This window comes from Tachyglossus aculeatus, chromosome 2, assembly GCF_015852505.1.
Source record: "Tachyglossus aculeatus isolate mTacAcu1 chromosome 2, mTacAcu1.pri, whole genome shotgun sequence".
NCBI classification, from domain to species: Eukaryota; Metazoa; Chordata; class Mammalia; order Monotremata; family Tachyglossidae; genus Tachyglossus; species Tachyglossus aculeatus.
Genome location: NC_052067.1, coordinates 83,382,452 through 83,403,459, shown reverse-complemented (window position 1 = coordinate 83,403,459; position 21,008 = coordinate 83,382,452). Strand labels below are relative to the sequence as shown.

At 43.2% G+C, this 21,008-nt stretch overlaps 1 protein-coding gene across 1 annotated transcript in view; it reads right to left on the bottom strand.

Moving 5' to 3' along the window:
• SGK1 (serum/glucocorticoid regulated kinase 1) overlaps positions 1-14,342 on the bottom strand; it is a 172,455-nt gene extending 158,113 nt beyond the window's left edge. The window contains exon 1 of the mRNA XM_038767838.1: positions 13,893-14,342. Within this exon, the coding sequence (XP_038623766.1) occupies positions 13,893-14,117 (225 nt within the window). The 5' untranslated portion in view covers positions 14,118-14,342. The remainder of the gene's footprint in view (positions 1-13,892) is intronic.
• Positions 14,343-21,008: the final 6,666 nt, after the last annotated feature.

The window sequence follows — 21,008 nt, the reverse complement described above, 5'->3', positions numbered from 1 at the left end:
AATGACAGCACTTGTAAAGCGCCTATTATGTGACAAGCACTGGTCTAAGCACAGGGTTAGATTCATTCATTCATTCAATCATATTTATTGAGTGCTTGCTGTGTGCAGAGCACTGTACTAAGCGCTTGGGAAGTACAAGTCGGCAACATAGACGGTCCCTACCCAACAACGGGCTCACAGTCTAGATATGAGTTAATAATAATGGCAGCACTTGTAAAGCGCTTATGTGACAAGCATTGCTCTAAGCGCTGGGGAAGATACAAGCTAATCAGGTTGGACACAGTCTCTGTCCCACATGAGGCTCACACTCTTAATCCCCACTCTACAGATGAGGAAACTGAGGCTCAGAGAAGAGAAGTGACTTCCCCCGGTCACCCAGCAGACTGGCGGCGGAGCTGGGATTAGAACAGAGAAGCAGCGTGGCTCAGTGGAAAGAGCCCGGGCTTTGGAGTCAGAGGTCATGGGTTCAAATCCTGGCTCCGCCAATTGTCAGCTGGGTGACTTTGGGCAGGTCACAACATCTCTGGGCCTCAGTGACCTCATCTGTAAAATGGGGATGAAGACTGTGAGCCGCCCCGGGTGGGACAACCTGATCACCTTGTAACGTCCCCAGCTCTTAGAACAGTGCTTTACACATAGTAAACACTTAATAAATGTCATCATTTGGGAAGCAGTGTGGCTCAGTGGAAAGAGGCAGGGCTTTGGAGTCAGAGGTCATGGGTTCAAATCCCAGCTCCGCCAATTGTCAGCCGGGTGACTTTGGGCAGGTCACTACTTCTCTGGGCCTCAGTGACCTCATCTGCAAAATGGGGGTGAAGACTGTGAGCGCCCCCCATGGGACAACCTGATCACCTTGTAACCTCCCCAGCGCTTACAACAGTGCTTGCACATAGTAAGCACTTAATAAATGCCATCATTTGGGAAGCAGTGTGGCTCAGTGGAAAGAGCCCGGACTTTGGAGTCAGAGGTCATGGGTTCAAATCCCGGCTCCGCCAATTATCAGCCGGGTGACCCTGGGCAAGTCACAACTTCTCTGGGCCTCAGTTCCCTCATCTGTAAAATGGGGATGAAGACTGCGAGCCCCCACATGGGACAAGCTGATCACCTTGTGACCTCCCCAGTGCCCAGAACAGTGCTTTACACCTAGCAAGCGCCCAATAAATGCCATTATTATTTTTTTTTTTTTAACTCAGGTCCTTCTGACTCCCGCTGCTTCCCCGTCCCCCGGCCCCTCACTTCTGAACAATATCTTCTGAGCATGAGATGCAGCAAGGAAAAGGAAATCTGCTGCAGACAGTTTTGAAAGGTAACTTTTCACAGTTTTTTCAAGAGGACACATTTTGCCACTATTTTTTGAATACAAGCTACGGATTTCAGGGTTTACTGAAGTACCACAACTGGTTTATTGGTTACTCTCTAGAGTGTCTTTAGAAAAAAATTGGGCTCATGATTAGTTTATTGTGGCAAGACGAAGGTGGGGACCACCTGTGCCTGCACACCTGGCTCTGAGTACAGTTCCTGGAGTGAGGGGGAGAGGAATTGGTGACTTCCTGAGAAATGGAACTGGGTTGGGTGGAGTTAGAACTCCAGAGCTGCCACTGTTCTTGATCTCCACCCCCTGTTTTTCCCCTAACCCTCCTGTACCCCAGAAAAAAAAAAGGTAAAATAACCTCTGGAATAACCCAACCCTGAACCAAGATCTATTTTTACAACTTTATGCTCATATGTAAGGCCCCAGCCAGATCAAAACAGAGGCAGGGTCCTGACCTTTTTCAGTTATGGACTCTTTCTGTTGATGAAAATGCCTACTCATTAATAGCCCTTCCTTCATCTGTCTCTTCTAAAGCCCACTTTCTGCATCCTCAGTCCACATTGTCAGGTGTGTTTCCCATAGAATTCTTCTGAGCAGAAAACATTCTAGCAGATGGAGGATGTGGGTTATAAACTACAAAAGAGTTTTGTCTGTCCCTGAGCCCCAGTAACTGGAAGAGCGTTCTCTTTCTGGACAACTGCCTGGCATGACTTTTCTTCTTAAAATGTTCCTGATCAGTGTCACAAAAAAAGAAGTCCTTTTAAAGGTACCCATCTGAAGCTATAGATGAAGCATTTTGGAAAATGAGGTTTCATATCATTGGGAGGAAGTTTGCTTCATTAGGGGAAGGGGCTGAGTTTCAGGACACTTGCTCTTGCTATGTGTCTGTAGGCTGGGATATCTCAGAACACATTTGCCCTACCTTAAAATAAATATAGAATAAGGATTAGTGATGTAATGTGTAACTTAATCAGGTGGTGAAAGGCAACCCTCAAGAAGAAATCATATCAAACTGGGAGGAGAGTTTGATTGATTAAAGAACAAGATGATGGAAGATGACAGCCAACTAAAGAGACCAATTTTTACTAAAATCATTTTCTGCTCATCCTTCCTCCTGTAATGCAAAAGAGCTGTGAAAATGAGGCAGGCCCAAGGCATGAAAGAAAATAGCTTGATTTTAAAAGGCATTCTTTTGTGGACAAGCAAAAGCTTCAGGAAACATTGCAAGAGCTTTTCAGCTTTTCCATTCATCTTTTCTTGCTTTCTTTTTTGTTACACTCTCACACCATTCTCTTGGGCTTTCAGTTTGACACATTTTAGTTCGGGGCGTTCTGGGAATTGGTGCATAATGTGTCTTCACCCTGTACCAATTGTCTCTGGTCCTGCTATTTCCATCTCCATGCCCCATTCAGTTGGTACTGCCCAGCTCTGGCAAGTCCGCTGCCCTCCGGCAATGTGGTAGGTGGAAACGGGGAGAGGGAGTTTCAGCAGTCACCGGGACGTGAGAGCTACACTTCATCATGCTTGATGGGACTGGGCTTCTAGTGTGTCATTATCGCTTATTCAAAAGAATCTTCCTTTCAACCCAGTGTAAGCACATAATCCCATTTCTCTGGGGGCACATCAGCTTTGGGTGATGCTCGGGGCCCTGGGAAGAAAAGAAGGCCAGCATGAGAGTAACACAAGAGAAATTTCTAAACTACTCTTCTGAGAAAAGTGTCCCAGAAGGTTTTAGGAACTTGTTCGGGACAGATTTTGGCAGGGTGCACTGATGAGACTTTCTGGCAGCCTCTTTGTGGCTTTATTTAGCAGTTTTCCATATGAAAAACCCCATTAAAGGGTTGAGCCACTCCAAAGGTATCAGCACCATGGCTTTTAGGCCCGGCAGAATTTTAGGGCAGGTGAGGGTGTCCAGTCCACGGCAGTGCAGAGTGTGGGAAGACAGCCTGCTGTAAGTGGGCCTCATCAGGAAGGACATCAAAAATAAAATTCAGAGTTTTGCTGCTACTGTAGAAAAATCTGGACGGTCCACCCCTGCTTAATATGGGCAGATCTGGCAGCTGTGTTTTAAGAAGGATATAGCAGAGAAAGGGACAGAGAAGGGCAGATATGATAGTTTGGGGAATGGAGCCTCTCCCGTCTGAGGATGAACAGACTACGACTTTCCATCTGGAAGGTATAAGGTGATGGGGCAGGACCATCCCATCCATAGGCCCATTGCAGGGATGGCCTCACTCCTTGGCCCTAATGGGTCTCTCCCAGTGAGCAAGAGCTCTACATAGTTGGCTCATGCAGCATGGCTGTAGAGTGGAAACAGTTGCCTTCATGATCTGGAAAGCCTTTCCTTCTTCCCAACGGAAGACATCTGGAGTACTGCTTACTCAAGGGGAAGACTCCTTCAGTACAGGGGGATGACCGAGGGGAGACTCAGCTTTGGTGAATCCCCATCTTTGAGAACAAAACAAAAGCAGAAGCAGTGTGGTCTAGTGGATAGAGCATTGGCCTTGGAGTCAGAAGGACCTGGATTCTAACCCTGGCTTTGCCACTTGGGTGACCTTGGGTGAGTCACTAACAAGTCCCGTAATCATGGGAAGCAGCATGGCATAATGGATAGAGCACAGGCCTGGGAGTTAGAAGGTTGTGGGTTCTAATCCTGACTCTGCTGCTTGTCTGCTGTGTGACCATGGGCAAGTCAGTTTGCTTCTCTGTGCCTCAGCTACCTTATCTGTAAAATGGGGATTGAGACTGTGAACCCCATGTGGAACAGGGACTGCACCCAACCTGTTTATCTTGTATCTACCCCAGTGCTTAGTACAGTGCCTGGCACATAGTAAGCACTAATAATGACATCAATCATTAGAAGCAGTGCACCTTAGTGGATAGAGCAGGGGTCTGAGAGTCAAAAGAACCTGGGTTCTGTTCTCAGCTCTGTCTCATACCTGCTGTGTGACCTTGGGCATTTCACTTCTCTGTGCCTCAGTTACCTCATCTGTAAAATGGGAATAAGGATGTAAATCTCATGTGGGACAGGGACCGTGTCCAGCCTGATTAACTTGTATCTACCCCAGTGCTTAAAACAGTGCTTGGCATATAGTAAGTGCTTAACAAGTCCCGTCTTATGCCGTCGAGTCATCTCCGACCCATAGTGATGTCATGGACACATCTCTCCCAGAGCACCCCACCCCCATCTGCAGTCATTCTGGTAGTGTATCCATAAAGTCGTCTTGGAAAAAATACAGACGTGTTTGCCACTGTCTCCTTCCACGCAGTAAACGCGACTCTGCCCTTGACTTTCTCCCATGCTACTGCTGCCCAGCACGGTTGAGTTTTGACTTGTAGCAGATTGCCTTCTACTCACTAGCCACTGCCCAAGTTAGGAATGGAATGAGTATGCCTTTAGTTGCTTCTTCCTCCCATAGTCGAGACTAGTAGAGTACTGGAAACTCCCCAGGTGCGACCCTGAGAGGCAGCTTAACAAGTACCAAAACAATATGAATAATTATCATTATTTCACTTCTCTGGGCCTCAGTAACCTTATCTGTAAAATGGGGATTAACACTATGAACTCCATGTGAGATGGGGACTGTGTCCAAACTGATTAACTTGTATCTACCCCAGTGCTTAGTACAGTGCCTGGCACATAGTAAGTGCTTAAATGCTAATAAAAAACAAAAGCTGAAACATCACCACTGAGTCTGCCCTCCTGTCAGCTTCCTTTCCATTTCCTATAAACGTCCCACTAGGTTTTTATGTTTGAATGAACGTTCCTTGAGGTTGGGAGTCATGTCATTTCCTTCTGCTGTAGTCTCTCAAGGGCTGAGAATAGTGATCTGTGTGCAGTCAGTGCTCAATAACATTACTGATTAATTGACATTTGCTTTAATTTAAGATTGCTCTCAGACCCTTTTCCTGCACTGCCTATTGTATGAGGCCATTCAGCAAAACTCACCCTAATTTGAGAGGACTATTTTTATTTGTCCATTTTTTCAACAGCATTTATTCAGCACCTACTATGGGCAGAACTTTGTCCTAAGCAATTGGGAGCTTACAAAGAAATAAAAGAATTACAGCCCCAGCCCTCGAATAGATTAGAACCTAATGGGGAAGACGCAAGTTGCCAAACATTACACGGATTAAAGAGTAAAATCCTAGGTTATACTATAGAAATTTGGGAAATAGGCAATAAACTGATATGGACAGGGAGGTAAGGATTAATCTGGGAGTGGCTCTTGGAGGAGGTGGCTTTATTGACAGAAGGGAAGAAGGGAAGGTCGAGGATTTGCAGATTTGAGGGGAAGGGAAAGGCAACAGCAATTGGTTGGAAATGGAAGAGTTGTAAATGAGGTACAGTTAGAAGGTTACCAAAGAAGGAGCTAAAAGCACAAGCTGGGTGCTGCGGGAGAAGAGAGAAGGTAGGTAGAAGGAAGATAACTCCCTTCAAGGAGGAATCTTAAAGTGGTCTTGCTGCTGGTGGCAGCAGTTCTCGTGAAGAGGTCACGATCAGAACCAAGTCCAAGGCAAGACTGATTTCACAATCTGTACTGACTGAAGGAGAGATTTTCAGCTGGGAGGTAGGCTCAAAGTGTACTGAGAAATCATTTGCAAGAAGCAGCGTGGCTTAGTGGAAAAAGTCCGGGCTTGGGAGTCAGAGGTCATGGGTTCTAATCCCGGCTCTGCCACTTGTCAGCTGTGTGATTTTTGGGCAAGTGACTTCACTTCTCTGGGCCTCAGTGACCTCATCTGTAAAATGGGGATGAAGCCTGTGAGCCCCTGCAACCTGACCACCTTGTATCCCCTCCAGTGCTTAGAACAGTGCTTGGCACACAGTAAGCGCTTACCAAATACCATTATTATTATTATTATTATTATTATTATTATCTGCTGTCTAGAAAGCCCCTGACAAACAGAAGCCCTTAACCCAAATGACTCTGAGAACAGATATACCAAGCTGCTAGGAACTGAAGCTCCTGTTGGAGATAGCAAAGAAAACATCTAGACAAACCTGCAGAAGTCCTCATTCATGTACCTTGACATGAGACTACCTGATTATTTCCTGGATTGCCATGTTTTGCTGTTTGTCTTTCTTTACTTATATTTAGAAAGCACCTACTAAGGGACTCTGGGGCTAGAGCTCTACCAAGAGACAAATATTTTTCCAAAGTCCCATGTTGAGATGCATAGGTAACCTCAGATGGGTAATCTTTTTTCCTCCTGAGAACTGCCTCTCCACCAACCCAACTGACTAATTAATCAAAATTTTAACAGGGAAGTGTTATAGTTCCCCTTCTCCTTGTAAAATTTTATACTCAGAAATCTCAGGCCTGGACCCTAAAATCAGGGAATGTGTCTATCAACTCTGTTATATTTGTACTTTTCCAAGGACTTAGCACAGTGTTCTGCACACAGCACTTGTACGATTGATTGATTTAAACCTCGTGTTTTCTGAATCCTCTAAACATTTAGAGATGGATGGCTCTTTTCATTCTTTGGTTAAATCACAAAAAAAGCATTTTCTCCTACTTAGACTGTGAACCCCAAGTGAATGGGGACTGTATCCAACTCTATTGTCTTGTATTGGCCCCAGCACTTAGAACAGTGCTTGACACATAGTAAGCACTTAACAAGTACTATCATTACTATTAGTATCACTGAAATTGATACAAATTCAAGCTGATCTCTGAAATACGAGATAACCTATATTAGCCACAAATAAATCATTAGACCCTAAAAAGGGAAATATTTATAAAGATTCTGTTGTTAATAATAATAATATTAATAATAATGGCATTTATTAAGCACTTACTATGTGTAAAGCATTGTTCTAAGCGCTGGGGAGGTTACAACGTGATCAGGTTGTCCCATAGGGGGCTCACAGTCTTAATCCCCATTTTACAGATGAGGGAACTGAGGCCCAGAGAAGTGAAGTGACTTGCCCAAAGTCACACAGCTGACAATTGGCATAGCCAGTATTTGAACCCATGACCTCTGACTCCAAAGCCCGTGCTCTTTCCACTGAGCCACGCTGCTGTTACAACTCTGTGCTTCCTTGGTGCCATTTATCAAACCTAATATGTTGATTATTAATGCAGATACAACTGAGTTTACCTGCTTGTACAGTCAATTCTGGGTTATCCACAGTAGGCTTCTTTTTTAACCCTGAACAACTACAAGCCTGCCTCTTCTCCAGAAATTCTCCTATTTTGCAGCATCCATAAGCCTACTCTTGGCTCTCCTCAGGCTCCAGTGGCATATTAATAATAATAATGGTATGTAAGATCTTACTATGTGCCAAGCACTGTTCTAAGAACTGGGGTGGATACAAGGTAATCTGGTTGTCCCACGTGGGGCACACAGTCTTAATCCCCGTTTTACAGATGAGGTATCTGAGGCACAGAGAAGTTAAGTGACTTGCCCAAGGTCACACAGCTGACAAGTGTCAGAGCTGGGATTAGAACCCGTGACCTCTGACTCCCAACCTCAAGCTCTTTCCTCTAAGCCACCCTGCTTCTCTAGGATTACCTCTGTTTATTGTCCAGATGGAACTCACAATCTTCCCTTCCTGCCCTCCAGCAGGAGCCAAACCTGCCTCCCCCATTTTGTATTATTTGTGCTACTCTCCCCCTTCTATTAGAATGGATAATTGAAAATCAACTCTGTTTGAAAATGGTTCCTGTGAGAGCTCATGAGGTGGGGAATTGGAATGATTACTGGGTGTCCCCGGGGTACTGAAGCACAGAGAGGAACTTTCTCCCGAGGAGAAGGTTCTTGGACACTGTCCGAGATCATCTTCCCCCATCTGCCCTGAAGTGACCTTCTGTATTCTTGCCTCATGCCCCAGCCCCAATCAAATTTGAAGACTTGAAGATGATCCAAGAGTCCATACTCCCGATCTGCTCAATTCTATAACTTCTGAGGTTACATAAAGACAGTCAGGAACTGAAGGAACTTGGAAAGACCAGTAAAAGCAACACAGACATAGTATGCCGCTGTAAGGAGGAGGTTTAGGCTGATGTAAGTCAAAAGAAGTAAAACTTGTCTTGTCAAGAGAAGTTTAAACGGCCTCTCTACACTTTCAGGTTAGTCTATCATTCATTCATTCATTCATTCAATTGTATTTATTGAGCGCTTACTGTGTGCAGAGCACTGTACTAAGTGTTTGGGAAGTACAAGTCGGCAACATATAGAGACGGTTCCTACCCAACGGGCTCACAGTCTAGAAGGGGGATACAGACAACAAAACAAAACATGTAGACAGGTGTCAATACCAGGAAAGCCTACACTGAGTAAACTCATGGGTAGGATATGTGCCTGTCTATTGTTCATTCAATCGTATTTATTGAGCGCTTCCTGTGTGCAGAGCACTGTACTAGGCACTTGGGAAGTACAAGTTGACAACATATAGAGACGGTCCCTACCCAACAGTGGGCTCCCAGTCTAGAAGGGGGAGACATTGTTATATTGTTATATTGTTCTCTCCCAAGCACTTAGTACAGTGTTCTGCACAAATTAAATGCTCAATAAATGTGATTAAATACACTCAATTCTGCATTTCCTGCTGCCTTTAAAACATCTCTACTTGGATATCCCACCTACACTTCAAACTTACCATGTGAGAAACAGAACTCCTTATCTACCCACCCAAACCCTGCCTTCCCCTGGACTTTCCCATCACTGTAGACTACTCCACCATCCTTCCTATCTCACAAGCCCATAACCTTGGCATTATCTTCGATTCCTCTCCCTCATTCAGCGCACATATTCAGTCTATCACTCAATCCTGTCTGTTCAACCTTCACAACATTGTTAAAATCTGCCTTTTCCTCTCCATCCAAACTGCTTCCACATTAATCCAAGTATTTATCCTATCCCACTTTGATTACTGCATCAGCCTCCTGGCTGACCTCTCTGGCTCCTGTCTCTCCCCATTCTAGTCCATACTTCACTCTGCTGCCCGGATTATTTTTCTAGAAAAACATTCAGTCCATGGTTCCCCACTCCTCAAGAACTTTCAGTGGTTGCCCATCCACCTCCATATCAAACAGAAACTCCTTACCATCGGCATTAAAAAACTAAATCACCTTGCCCCCTCCTACTTCACCTTGCTGCTCTCCTACTGCAAACCAGCCTGCACACTTTGCTTCTCTGATGCCAACCTACTCACTGTACCTCAATCTTGTCTATCTCGCTGCCAACCTCTAGCCCACATCCTGCCTCTGGCCTAGAAGGCCCTCCCTCTTTATATCCAACAGACAATTACTCTTGCCAGCTTTGACGCCTTATTAAAGGCATGTTTCCTCTAAGAGGCCTTCCCTGGCTAAGCTCTTATTTCCTCTTTTCCCACTTCTGTATCACCCGAATACATTTTCTTTATTCCCTACCCCTTGACTCCCACTGCATTAAGACACATATCCATGATTTATTGATTTATGTTAAAAATCTATCTCTCCCTCTGTGGCATAAGCTCTTTGTGGGAAGGGAATGCGTCTACCACCTCTTTTGTACTCTCCAGGCGCTTATTACAGTGCTCTGTACACAGTAAGCACCCCCTAAATATGAATGATTGCATATAAAAGAGTTGTAAGAAATTGTTGTTCCCATTTAAGGAGTGTCAGGGGAGATGAGATCTGTAGTGTGAATTTTCTAAGGAGTGTTCTGCAAGAATGCAGCATGGCTTAGTGGAAAGAGTATGGGCCTGGCAGAAGAAGGACCTGAGTTCTAATTCCTGCTATGCCCTTGTCTACTGTGTGACCTTGGGCAAGTCATTTAACTTCTTTGGGCCTCAGTTACCTCACCTGTAAAATGGGGATTACGAATGTGAGCCCATGTGCGACGTAGACTGTGTCCAGCCTGATTTACTTACATCGACACCAGTGCTTAGTACGGTGCCCTGGCACATACTAAGTGCTTAACAGATACCATTAATAAACAACCTGACCTCCCTGCAAATGCAACTCCCATGTTACTGGAGAACTGGGGGAATTTGATGAGAACTGAAAGGTAATGAAATGGTGTCTTTCTGGTCTCGAAAAAAGCTAGAGAGACATATTTGGGAGACTTGTTCAAAGGGTCTAATGAACTTTCAAATGGGTTCAAGGGCATCCAGTGAGCCGGGGGAGGAGGGCCTGTAAAGGCTAGCGGTGTTTCTTGGGGGAAAATTTCAGTGCCTTGCTCATTATGTGGGAAACTGGCCGTACCTGCCAGGACATCTCAATTTCCACAGTGACAGGACATCATGAATTCTATCTAGTGTACTTGCTGCCTCGGGGCTGAACACTGCTGAATGTGAGGAAGGTGATTACCTACTAGGTATTATATACTGTATCTTGCTTTACTTCCAAGAAGTGTTGTAATTATCCAAAACTAAAGCCACAAAGAAGCGTCTTCTCACCTGGAGCTGATGATATTATAAGGCATCATGAAGCAGGGAATAGAGATACCATGAAATGTTATACCAGCTAGTGTTATAGAAGTAGCAGATGCTACTCTTTGTCACAGGCCTAATATTTTTCAAAAGAGGATTACAAAACTGCCCAGCCAGAGAATATCCTTCAGCATTAAATTCCCAAAGGCAAAAAAAAAACCAAAGCACTTAGCCATTTTCAGTGGTCCACCTTTTAGCAAACTGAATGACTGGATTGGGGGGAGTGAGCAAGAAGGGAAGGAGACTGTCTGATCTGCTTACAAGAACTGACTTCTGGAGAGTATTAAGCAAAAAGCCCCCTACAAGAACTGACTTCTGGAGAGTATTAAGCAAAAAGCCCCCAAATGCATCTAACATTCAAAGTGTTGTGCTTGGTTGCCTTGTTTTTTAGGGCGATGGTTAGGAAAATGCATCAGGCACATCCATCCGGTCATTGAAATTCTCAGTGATGAATCATACTATGTGAAGTAAAGGATCCTCATCAAACTTCTATTATTTCTGTGGAATTGACCAGGCTAGGCACCAATACTTCCCCTCCCAGGGTGAAGTACAAATGAACTTAAGCCTTTTGAACCAAGCTGTCTCCCGTCTGTACCTTACACAATACTACTAATGCTCTCTGTAATCAACATGAGGCAAGACACTGATCGAGGGTTAGTTATTTTTTATTAGATGAGGGCCCCAGAATCTTCGAGGGTTTTTTTGTTAGAATTTGGTTGGGGCACCTGGTAAAAGTCTATTCTTACCCTCCTCCATGTAGGTCATCAGGCACAAACATACTAGAAGAGCCTATCAAGCTGTGTTTAAAAAAAATTCAACTATCCTGATATTTCTGACATTTAGTGGGATATAGAAAGTAAGCAGTTATTCTTAGGAGCATACACATTGGTTATGCAAGTCAAGCCAACTTCTTTGGACCTGGTATTTGCAGCATAATATAGGAATTGGGATCAACTGCAAGGCTATCACAAAGGCATATCCTTTGCTGTCCTTAGGTGGATATTGTCATTGGATTTCATCTGAGTGCTGGCTTCTGTCTCTACCTGTCTGGGTAACTTGATAGTCTCCCCATTAGATATAGGTCAGGTAGCTGATGAAGCTCAGCACTAGCCACCTCGCTCTCAGCCTATTTCATTTGTGTTCATTGATATATATATATTTAAAATGTGAGCCCCATGTAAGACAGGGATTGTTTCCAATATGATTAACTTGTCTGTACCACAGGGGTTGATTCACTTAAATACGATAATGACAATAATCATAATATATTTGTTGATTGTTCATCTATTAGTTGACAGTATTAGTTTTATACATCAGTTGGAGCAAGAGGGCATTGAACTTGCCCTTGCTGGAAAAATTCAAGGACAACAGACACCAAATGATCCTGTTGACAAATTATGCCCTGTAGTGAGAAGGGAAACAGATGGTTAATCCGTACTTCAGTGGGCACATTTCCATAATGATGAAAATGAGGAGGGAATACTGTGCCTCTTCAACTCCTACCAGGTTGATTAAAGACTCCTGCCTCTGGGGAACAATCAACATTTTAGAAATATGATAAACCAAGAAGAAACATGAGGAACTTGACCAGGTTCATGCTGTATTCTCCTGAGCTGAAGGTCCCTGAATGTTCTCTGTCTCTCTGACTGTGAGGGCATCTGCAAGGAGACATCACTGATATGTGATGCATTGTCTTGATGATGCTAAGTAAGGTCACATTCAAATCACCAGTCATGAATTTCACCTGTCACCCAGACAACTGCCCACATTTGAGTTTTTCAAAAATGTATCTCCCGTTGCCCTTGGGGACTTTGAACATCTTTGCCTTTCTGGGTGTGGAGTGCCGGAAATTTTATGGCGAGTCCTTCTCCCACCTTGGGTCACCGGAAATTTTATAGCGAGTCCTTCTCCCACCTTGGGTCTCTGCCTGCGCTTTTCCAAATTTGCCAGTCTAGTTTGTCACTGGAGGGGTGGAGTTTCTATGTTCCCTGTTCACAATTCACTGCCTGGGGTCTAATTGGGCTTCACGTGTGGGTTAGTTGAAGTGAGGGACTGGGATTTCTGGCATATCACAGAGAGGGCAGGAATGAAAGGCTGAAGGAATGAATGGATAAAATGAAATTGATGGTGGTGCCCCAGGGTATTGACTAGGGTGGAGAGGGGCTGGAATATCAGAATGGAGGCTTCCCAAGAAGTAGTTTCAGCTCTCAGAATCTGTCTGTCTATCCAAAGCCCCCTGCTTATGTCCTCTTTGAGAATCCACATGAAGTGAATGTATTCTGCCAGCCTGTCTGTCTTTCACAGATGGCCTGACTTAGTGGGTTAATAGAAAAGGAGTCCTCCCCGCCCTCCCTTTCTGGCCACTAAGTACCAGTGAAACACACAGGATACTGTGGACGGAGTAGTGATGGGTTTTATAAATACATTTCTGTGGCAACATAACCACAGCACTATCAGACAGACACATGCAGCCTCCTGCTGTGTTCTCTCTCCAACACCAGAGGAGGATTAAAATAGAGGTGTTGAAGGGATGGATTCTAGTATATCTGAAATGGTAGCATTTGCTGTTTGCTACTTCATTTGTGCATATATACAGTCAGAGGGGAGTGAGCGAGAGAGCGTGCAAATTATAGATGAAGGTAGATTTGGATAGATTGAGTGGTTTGTCTTTATGATTGAAGATCCTAATGCAGTACTTTAGACTAAGTGAATGAAAGGGGTCCAGTGAGTTAAACCCTTAAAAGACTACATGCTCAGTACATGCAGCTGGTGATGATGAAAGATGCAAAGGGGGAGGAAAGGGTGAGATACTGTAAGAACCCTTGTCTAATTTCTTATCCATAATTGTACGCTGCTCAGTCTATTACAAAGAGATGTGCAACTATACCTTCAACTCTGTTTATGGAATTCCAGTCCATTTCCCCCCCCACTTCTCCCCGCCGCCCCCCCCCCCCCCACCATGCATACACAGATGCATCCGGAGCAGGTAAAAAAAAAATCATATTTCTCATCCCATTCACGGCTAGTTGCTACATCTCCTTAGGAGGGATCAGGCATACCACATACAAAACAATTCTTGCTTCAGTTCAGCTTGTACAAAGACAATTCAGAAAAAAGAAAACAAAAGGACAAAAAAAGAAAGAAACCAGTCATCCTTACCCTCTTCTTAAAAAACTGAAAGGCCGAACACTTCTTGACTGGGAATCCATTCATGTCTCTGTTTACCATTTTCCACAATGGAGAGGGTACCGTCACAGTTCCAGCGGGCACTTGCTCAGTGCATCTGTTTTTCTCCGTAGCCCTACTAGAGACAGTTAATGAAGACGGAGCAAGAGATGGGAGAATCCGGGCAGAGCTCAGCCGACTCGGTCCTTCTCCACTCATTCACTCCAACACTCATTCATTCTGCTGCAATAGCTTCTGCAGTAGCCTTTCCCTGTGCTCTTAATCATTCCTCAAACTTGCCAGCATGAACTGCTGCTACTCGATCCTGTGGCAGGTCCCAAACCATGCGAAGCAAATCTTCGGCTGATGAGAAGTGGAAACAATGCCCTGTTCTTTTATTCAATAGCCTACAGAGGGCTAGCCTTTTACCTGGCTCCTTCTGAAGTCTGGGTATAATCTGTTCGTTGCTGTGGCTCAGGTGATGTCGTTCTGTGCTATAAGAGATGAGAGCTCTATTGGATCATGCAGGTTCCAGTGGGAGTTGCAGAGGGTGAGAGAGGGAAGGAAGGCGAGAGAGGAGGGAAAAAGTGAGGGAGAGAGAAGGAGAGAAAGAGACGGCAGTGCACAATAACTGAGTCGAGAATGGAAAGTAAAAATCACTCAAAGATCGAATGATTCTCTTCAGAACATTACACAAATAGGTTCCCCTTACAACCCCCTTGTTTGCACAGTTGAGTCAAAGCAATACAAAGAATCCCATTTGTCTAAAATGCAGGTTGCTCTGATTTTATGCTCATTGAAGCAATTTGCTGTATTTTTCTGAATAGAGGTTTCCAACAGAAAACATTATTTCAGTTGTTCCCGATGCAGCCACATGTGGAAAGAAAGGCAATGCAGCTGCTGGGGAAATTTGATCAATTTAAGAAGGAGTTCAATCTTGAATGAAGCAGGGGCCAATTTTTCTTTATAATGTGACAAATGAGTCCTTCTCGCTTCCTCTCCCTTGTTTTGTAATAATAGAGAGACCATCAGAGGGTGCGATTGTTCTCTTCCCCCCCACAAAGAAGAATGAGAAAAATAATATTTTACATATAAGGTGTGCTTTTTATCCAAAATTTTCAAGGCATTTTATCAAGGAGTGTTACATCTCCAGATAACTAAATCAGAAAGGTAAAACGGATCTCTTCAGGTTTGAATTATATTCTAACATCAAAAATCCTCACCCTTGTTATCTTTTTCACCTTGGGCTAACAAAAATGGAGGCACATATAATCACCTAATATACTTTCACCATTTATGCTGTTAATGCCATTAAAATTTAAAGTAATAAGAATTTAAGCTATGACATTACTGAATTGTATTTATTGAGTGTTTACTGTGTTCAAAGCACTGTACTAAGCACTTGAGAGATTACAGACCAATAAGCCATCTAGTTTGGGATTCTGTTTCTGGTGGGGACAACAGGATGCTTAGAGAAGCCTTGTGATGATTGTCCCCATTGACATTCATCCTAATGCTTATGAACTAACATCCCTAACTTTTCCCTTTACAACCCTAACTTTCCTTCTAGTGACCCATTGCAGATCACTCACCCATGAAGTTTTCCCAATCCCTCTTGAGAGAAACACCCTTCCTCTTCTGAAGTGAACTCGCCTTCTAGACTGTGAGCCCGCTGTTGGGTAGGGACTGTCTCTATATGTTGCCGACTTGTACTTTCCAAGCACTTAGTACAGTGCTCTGCACACAGTAAGTGCTCAATAAATACGATTGATTGATTGATTTTATTAATTTATTTGAGGGAATATTAGTAAGTCACCTCACTTCTCTAAGCCTTAATAATTCATCCATAAAATGGAACAATCATGAGGGGCAGCAGTAGAAATAAAATACCATTTGTAAAATGCATGGGGCATCTGTGGAAGAAAAATGCAATCAAATAAACTGCAGTAAAGTGGGTTAGATCGGTTGTGAAGCAGGCGTTCAGTTTTACAAGCCTCCGCGATCCACTTAGTAAATTGCTTCCACCATCCACTAGTGGACTGAAAGAGTTTAATCAAATCTGGGGCATTTTATTCTCTAACTTCTGGCAAGATCTGCCTGGTTGCTTTGTCAAGATGTTGGAGTATTGATGGGCTTGAAATACTTGATAATGTTCTCTTTAGTGACAGCCAAGGTAGCAGAGCTGCTACTGAGTTGCAAATAAAATAACCTAAATCATTAATAATAATAATAATAATAGTGGTATTTCTTAAGTGCTTATTATGTGCCAAGAATTGTTCTAAGTGCTGGGATAGATACAGGCAATCAGGTTGGACGCAGTCCCTGTCCCACGTGGGGCACACAGTTGTAAGTCCCATTTTACAGATGAGGTAACTGAGGCACAGAGAAGTGAAGTGACTTGCCCCTGGTCATGCAGGAGACACGTGATAGTGTGGGATTTGAACCCAAGTCTTCTGACTCCCAAGCCTGTGCTGTTGCCACTAGGCCATGCTACTTCCATAGCTGGATCACAGCCTTTTAGTCTTTAAGATATCTGTCATTAAGATGGTTTTCCTGTGATTTGCTATTGTTGGCTTGAAAATTACTGCACGCCCAGTCCTGTCACATAGAGAAGCAGCATGGCTCAGTGAAAAGAGCACGGGCATTGGAGTTGGGAGTCATGTGTTTGAATCCCGTCTCTGCCAATTGTCAGCTGTGTGACTTTGGGCAAGTCACTTAACTTCTTTCTGCCTCAGTTCCTTCATCTGTAAAATGGAGATTAAGACTGTGAGCCCCCCGTGGGACAACCTGATCTCCTTGTAACCTCTCCAGTGCCTAGAACAGTGCTTTGTGCATAGTAAGTGCTTAATAAATGCCATTATTATATGTATGTTTTCACTATATATTTTGCTTAGACTGTAGTTAGGGAACTGGGTAATGTTCATCCAATGAAGTGAGCCAATTTGGGCATTAGTAGTAACTGTAACAGCATTTAAGGAGCACCTAATGAGTCCAAATCATGATATTAAACCTTTGTTAAGTACAACAGGAGCACAAGACATATTCCCTGCCCACAAGAAGCTTTCAGTGACCTAGAAATTTTAACAGCCGGTGGAAGCAGATTAAATAAAATTGAATGTTCAGTTGAATATGCATATATGAAGTGTTAAGGATGAGCATGAATAAGCAAATAAATTCATAAGCTGGAGAGGCAGTGGGAGAGTTGATGAGATTCAGGGTGCTGATAATTAGTTGGGAAAGGCTTGTGGGAGGAAGTAGAGTTTTAAGAGGGCTTTGAAGGTGGGAGGACTGAGTCTGGAGGATGTGGGGGCGAAGGGAATTTCAGGCCCTGAGGACAATGTGGGTGAGGGGTCGGAGGTGAGCCCACTGCGGTTTTGGAAGAAACGGTTTATGAGCTTATGTGTGTTAAGGGCAGAGATCACATCTGCTTACCCTGTTGTTCCGGGGCTCCATTAACGCCATTGATTGATTGGTGTCAGACACGGTGAGACCTACAACATCAGTTTTCCTTAATGCTGCATTTTGAAAGAAAACGCCACTGCGTTATCAGAGAACTGGGGGAGTGTTGATTACAAAATGGAAATTCAGTGTCCTTTTGCTGCAAATTGGAGAAAACTAATTTTGTTCCATTTGCACTTGTGTTTGCACTTTTGGGAAATGAGTAACTGGTAGAGCCAAACAGCATAGTTTGCTGACTAAACTAGAGTGGATAGCTGAATGATAAACTCTCTCTCCTGACACTGACATCAGGGTCTTCAAGAACTCTGTCGTTTGAGATGCCTTCAAAGGCCTTCTCTCCCCAACCCATCCAAAATGAACAGTCCCCACCATATTTCTCTCACTTTGGGGAACCCTCATCAATCAATCAGTCAGTGGTATTTTTGAGTGTTTACTGTGTGCAGAGCACATAGTGTACAAAGCGCTTGGGAGAGTGCAATGAAAGCAGAGGAAAGCAGAGTTAGAAGACTCGTTCCCTGCCCACAGTGAGTTTATAGTCTAGAGTGGGAGAGCAGCCTCTCTACGTGCTTTATCAATTTATATTGGTTAATCTTCTTTTTTGCCTTTTAGCTTCTTGTAAATGGGTGAGCCCCACACTTTATCCTAGAGAGCAAAAATGTTTACATTTCCTTTTTCAAGCAGTTCAGTAGCATTTCAGTGAAGCAATTAATACAGTTTCAGTTCCTTCAAATAGAAAAATTCAATATGAGATGGGTCCCCCAAGATCAGTCTTGTTAATTCAGAGTAGTAATGTTCCCTCCTTTGGGTGTGTAGTGGGAAGTTCCCTCGCTTCCCTTCCAGGTGCTGATTTGAATTGGGATCAAGAGACAAAAGTCAGCTCTAATCAAATAAGAAAGACCTAAGTGCAGAAGTGCACATATCTATATTTAATGAGTTTTCTGAAACCTGCCTTTTCACAGGTTAAAAGAGCATGTAGGATTGTATAAATATTCATTGTTTTTGAGTGACATGAAAATAATGTTTTTCAGTAGCAGCCTCATAAGTCTCTAAGCACACAAAAGAAATCAATATACACAATAAGCAGTAAAACACCCATTTGGTGAAAAATGCCTCTAAGGAGAATGAAATACAATTCAGCTTCCAACTGGGAGGTATTTTATACACTTCTTGAGACACGGTGACAACACCTTGAATATGAGCTCTTTATAGTCATGTAGGTAATGTAGAATAGAACCAAGGCCAATAGTGTATTTCTTATCGGTTTCGTGAGGGAACTCAATTTTTATTTTTCAAATGGCTCAGAAAATCTTCAGTTGAGTGACATATCAGTGGCCTTCATTTAAACCCAAGTGCATTTCAGAGGATGTAATTAAAATGAAACAAAACCTCTTCAAGCCCAATAAAAACAGGAGCCATAGAAATAACAAAAAAAAGAAATAGGTTTGTTAATCTTTCAAACAAGAAATCAATGAAGGAGGATCGTCATCATTATCAGTGGTATTTATTGAGCACTTTCTGTGTGCAGAGCAATGTAATAAGTGGTTGGGAGAGTACAATACAACAGAGTTGGTAAACACCTTCCCTGCCTACAAGGAGCTTATATTGTAGAGGAGATCACAGACATTGATATAAATAATTTGCCATATATAATTTATAGAATATAAACATAAAATGTGAGGCAGCCCAGAGAATGTATAAATTTTAAAGAGAAAATGACCACTGAAGTGAAAGAATAAACAAAATTAAAATGATGGTCTTTAGAAATCATTAACTTCATTTTAATCCTGGTTCTCTACCACCAAACTGCATAGCATCCTTATTCCCTTTTAGGGCCTGTATTTACTCAAGAAATCAATGGCATTTATTGAGTGCTTTCTGTGTGCAGAGCAGTGTACTAGCACTTAGGGGAATACAATAAACTTGATAGACATGATCCCTTCCCTTAAGGACCCTTGCAATCTGTGTTAGGAATTATATTTCATTTTCCTTACACTACCAGTATTTCTAGGTGCCAAGCAAAAGATCGTCGGGTCCCACGCGGGGCTCAAAGTCTAAGTAGGAGGAGAACAGGTTTGTATCCCTATTTTGCAGATGAGGGAACTGAAACAAAGAGAAGTGAAGCGACTTGCCCAAGGTCACCCAGCAGACAAGTGGTGGAACTGGGATTAGAACCCAGGTCTTCTGACTTCCAGCAGATTTATGTTCTGCCCATAAGGCCACACATCTTTCCAATTAGAAATTAGAGCTCATCAGAGTCCTTTAGGGATCTCTTATAATAATAATAATAATGGCATTTATTAAGCACTTACTAGGTGCAAAGCACTGTTCTAAGCACTGGGGAGTTTACAAGGTGATCAGGTTGTCCCACTTGGGGCTCACAGTCTTAATCCTCATTTTACAGATGAGGTAACTGAGGCCCAGAGAAGTTAAGTGACTTGCCCAAAGTCACACAGCTGACAAGTGGTGGAGCTGGGATTTGAACCCATGACCTCCAACTTCAAAGCCCGGGCTCTTTCCACTGAGCCACAGCTCTTATGACTTACCCAGATAACTCAGGAAATCATAGAGCAGGAAGTCACCTGAGAAGTTACCAAGACATTCCCCCTGCCTTAAGGCAGGTTCATGAATGAGTGATATACTTGGATTATCGTCATCTTCATCAATGGTATTTATTGAGTGCTTACTGTGGGCCGAGCACTGTACTAAGCACTTAGGAGAGTACACTATAGCAGAATTGGGAGACATATTCACTGCCCACAATGCGCTCAGAGTCTAGAGGATTAATAATGATAACAATAATAATAATGACATATAATAAGCACTTTCTATGTGCCAAGCACTACACTAATCGTTGGGTTGATACAAGATAATCAGGTCCCATATGGGGTCCACAGTTTAAGTAAGAGGGAGAACAGTTACTGAATCACCATTTTGCAGATGAGGGAACTAAGGCATGGAGAAATTAAGTGATTTTCCCAGGGACACACAGCTTGCATGTGGCATAGCAGATTAGAACCCAGATCCTCTGACTCACAGGCTTATGCTCTTTCTACTAGGCCAAGTTGGTTTTTCTAGGGATGTGATGGAACCTGTTTTTAATGAATCTCAGAGATTCCACAGTCTCTCCCCGTTATTTATTCCAACACTTTGAAGCCCTCACTGGGTGGAAATTCATAGTAAACTTTCCTGAATTTCTCATGCTACAGTTCTAAGCATCTTTTTACTTCTCGGGTTCCCAAATGAACAGATTTCTTGTAGCCTGTGAGGTCCAAGTTCAAGAGAAACAGCCAATTTAACCAAGTTCTAGATGGGAGCAGCTGCAGGGAAATCTAAAGGTAGAGGAATGAAAGTTACAGCTCACTTAACTGTGTAGTAATCTCTGAATCAATCAATAAATCACATTTATTGAGCACGTACTGTGTGCAGATCACTGTACTAAGCACTTGGGGGAGTTCAATATAACCATATAACAGAGTTGCTAGACATGTTCCCTCCCCACAATGAGCTTAGAGTCTAGTGGGGGAGACTGACATTAAAATAAACAAACTATGGATATGTACCTAAATCCTGTGGGGCTGACACAGGGATGAATTAAGAAAGCTAATCCAAGTGCAAGGGCAACTCAAAAGGGAGTGGTAGAAGAGGAAAGGG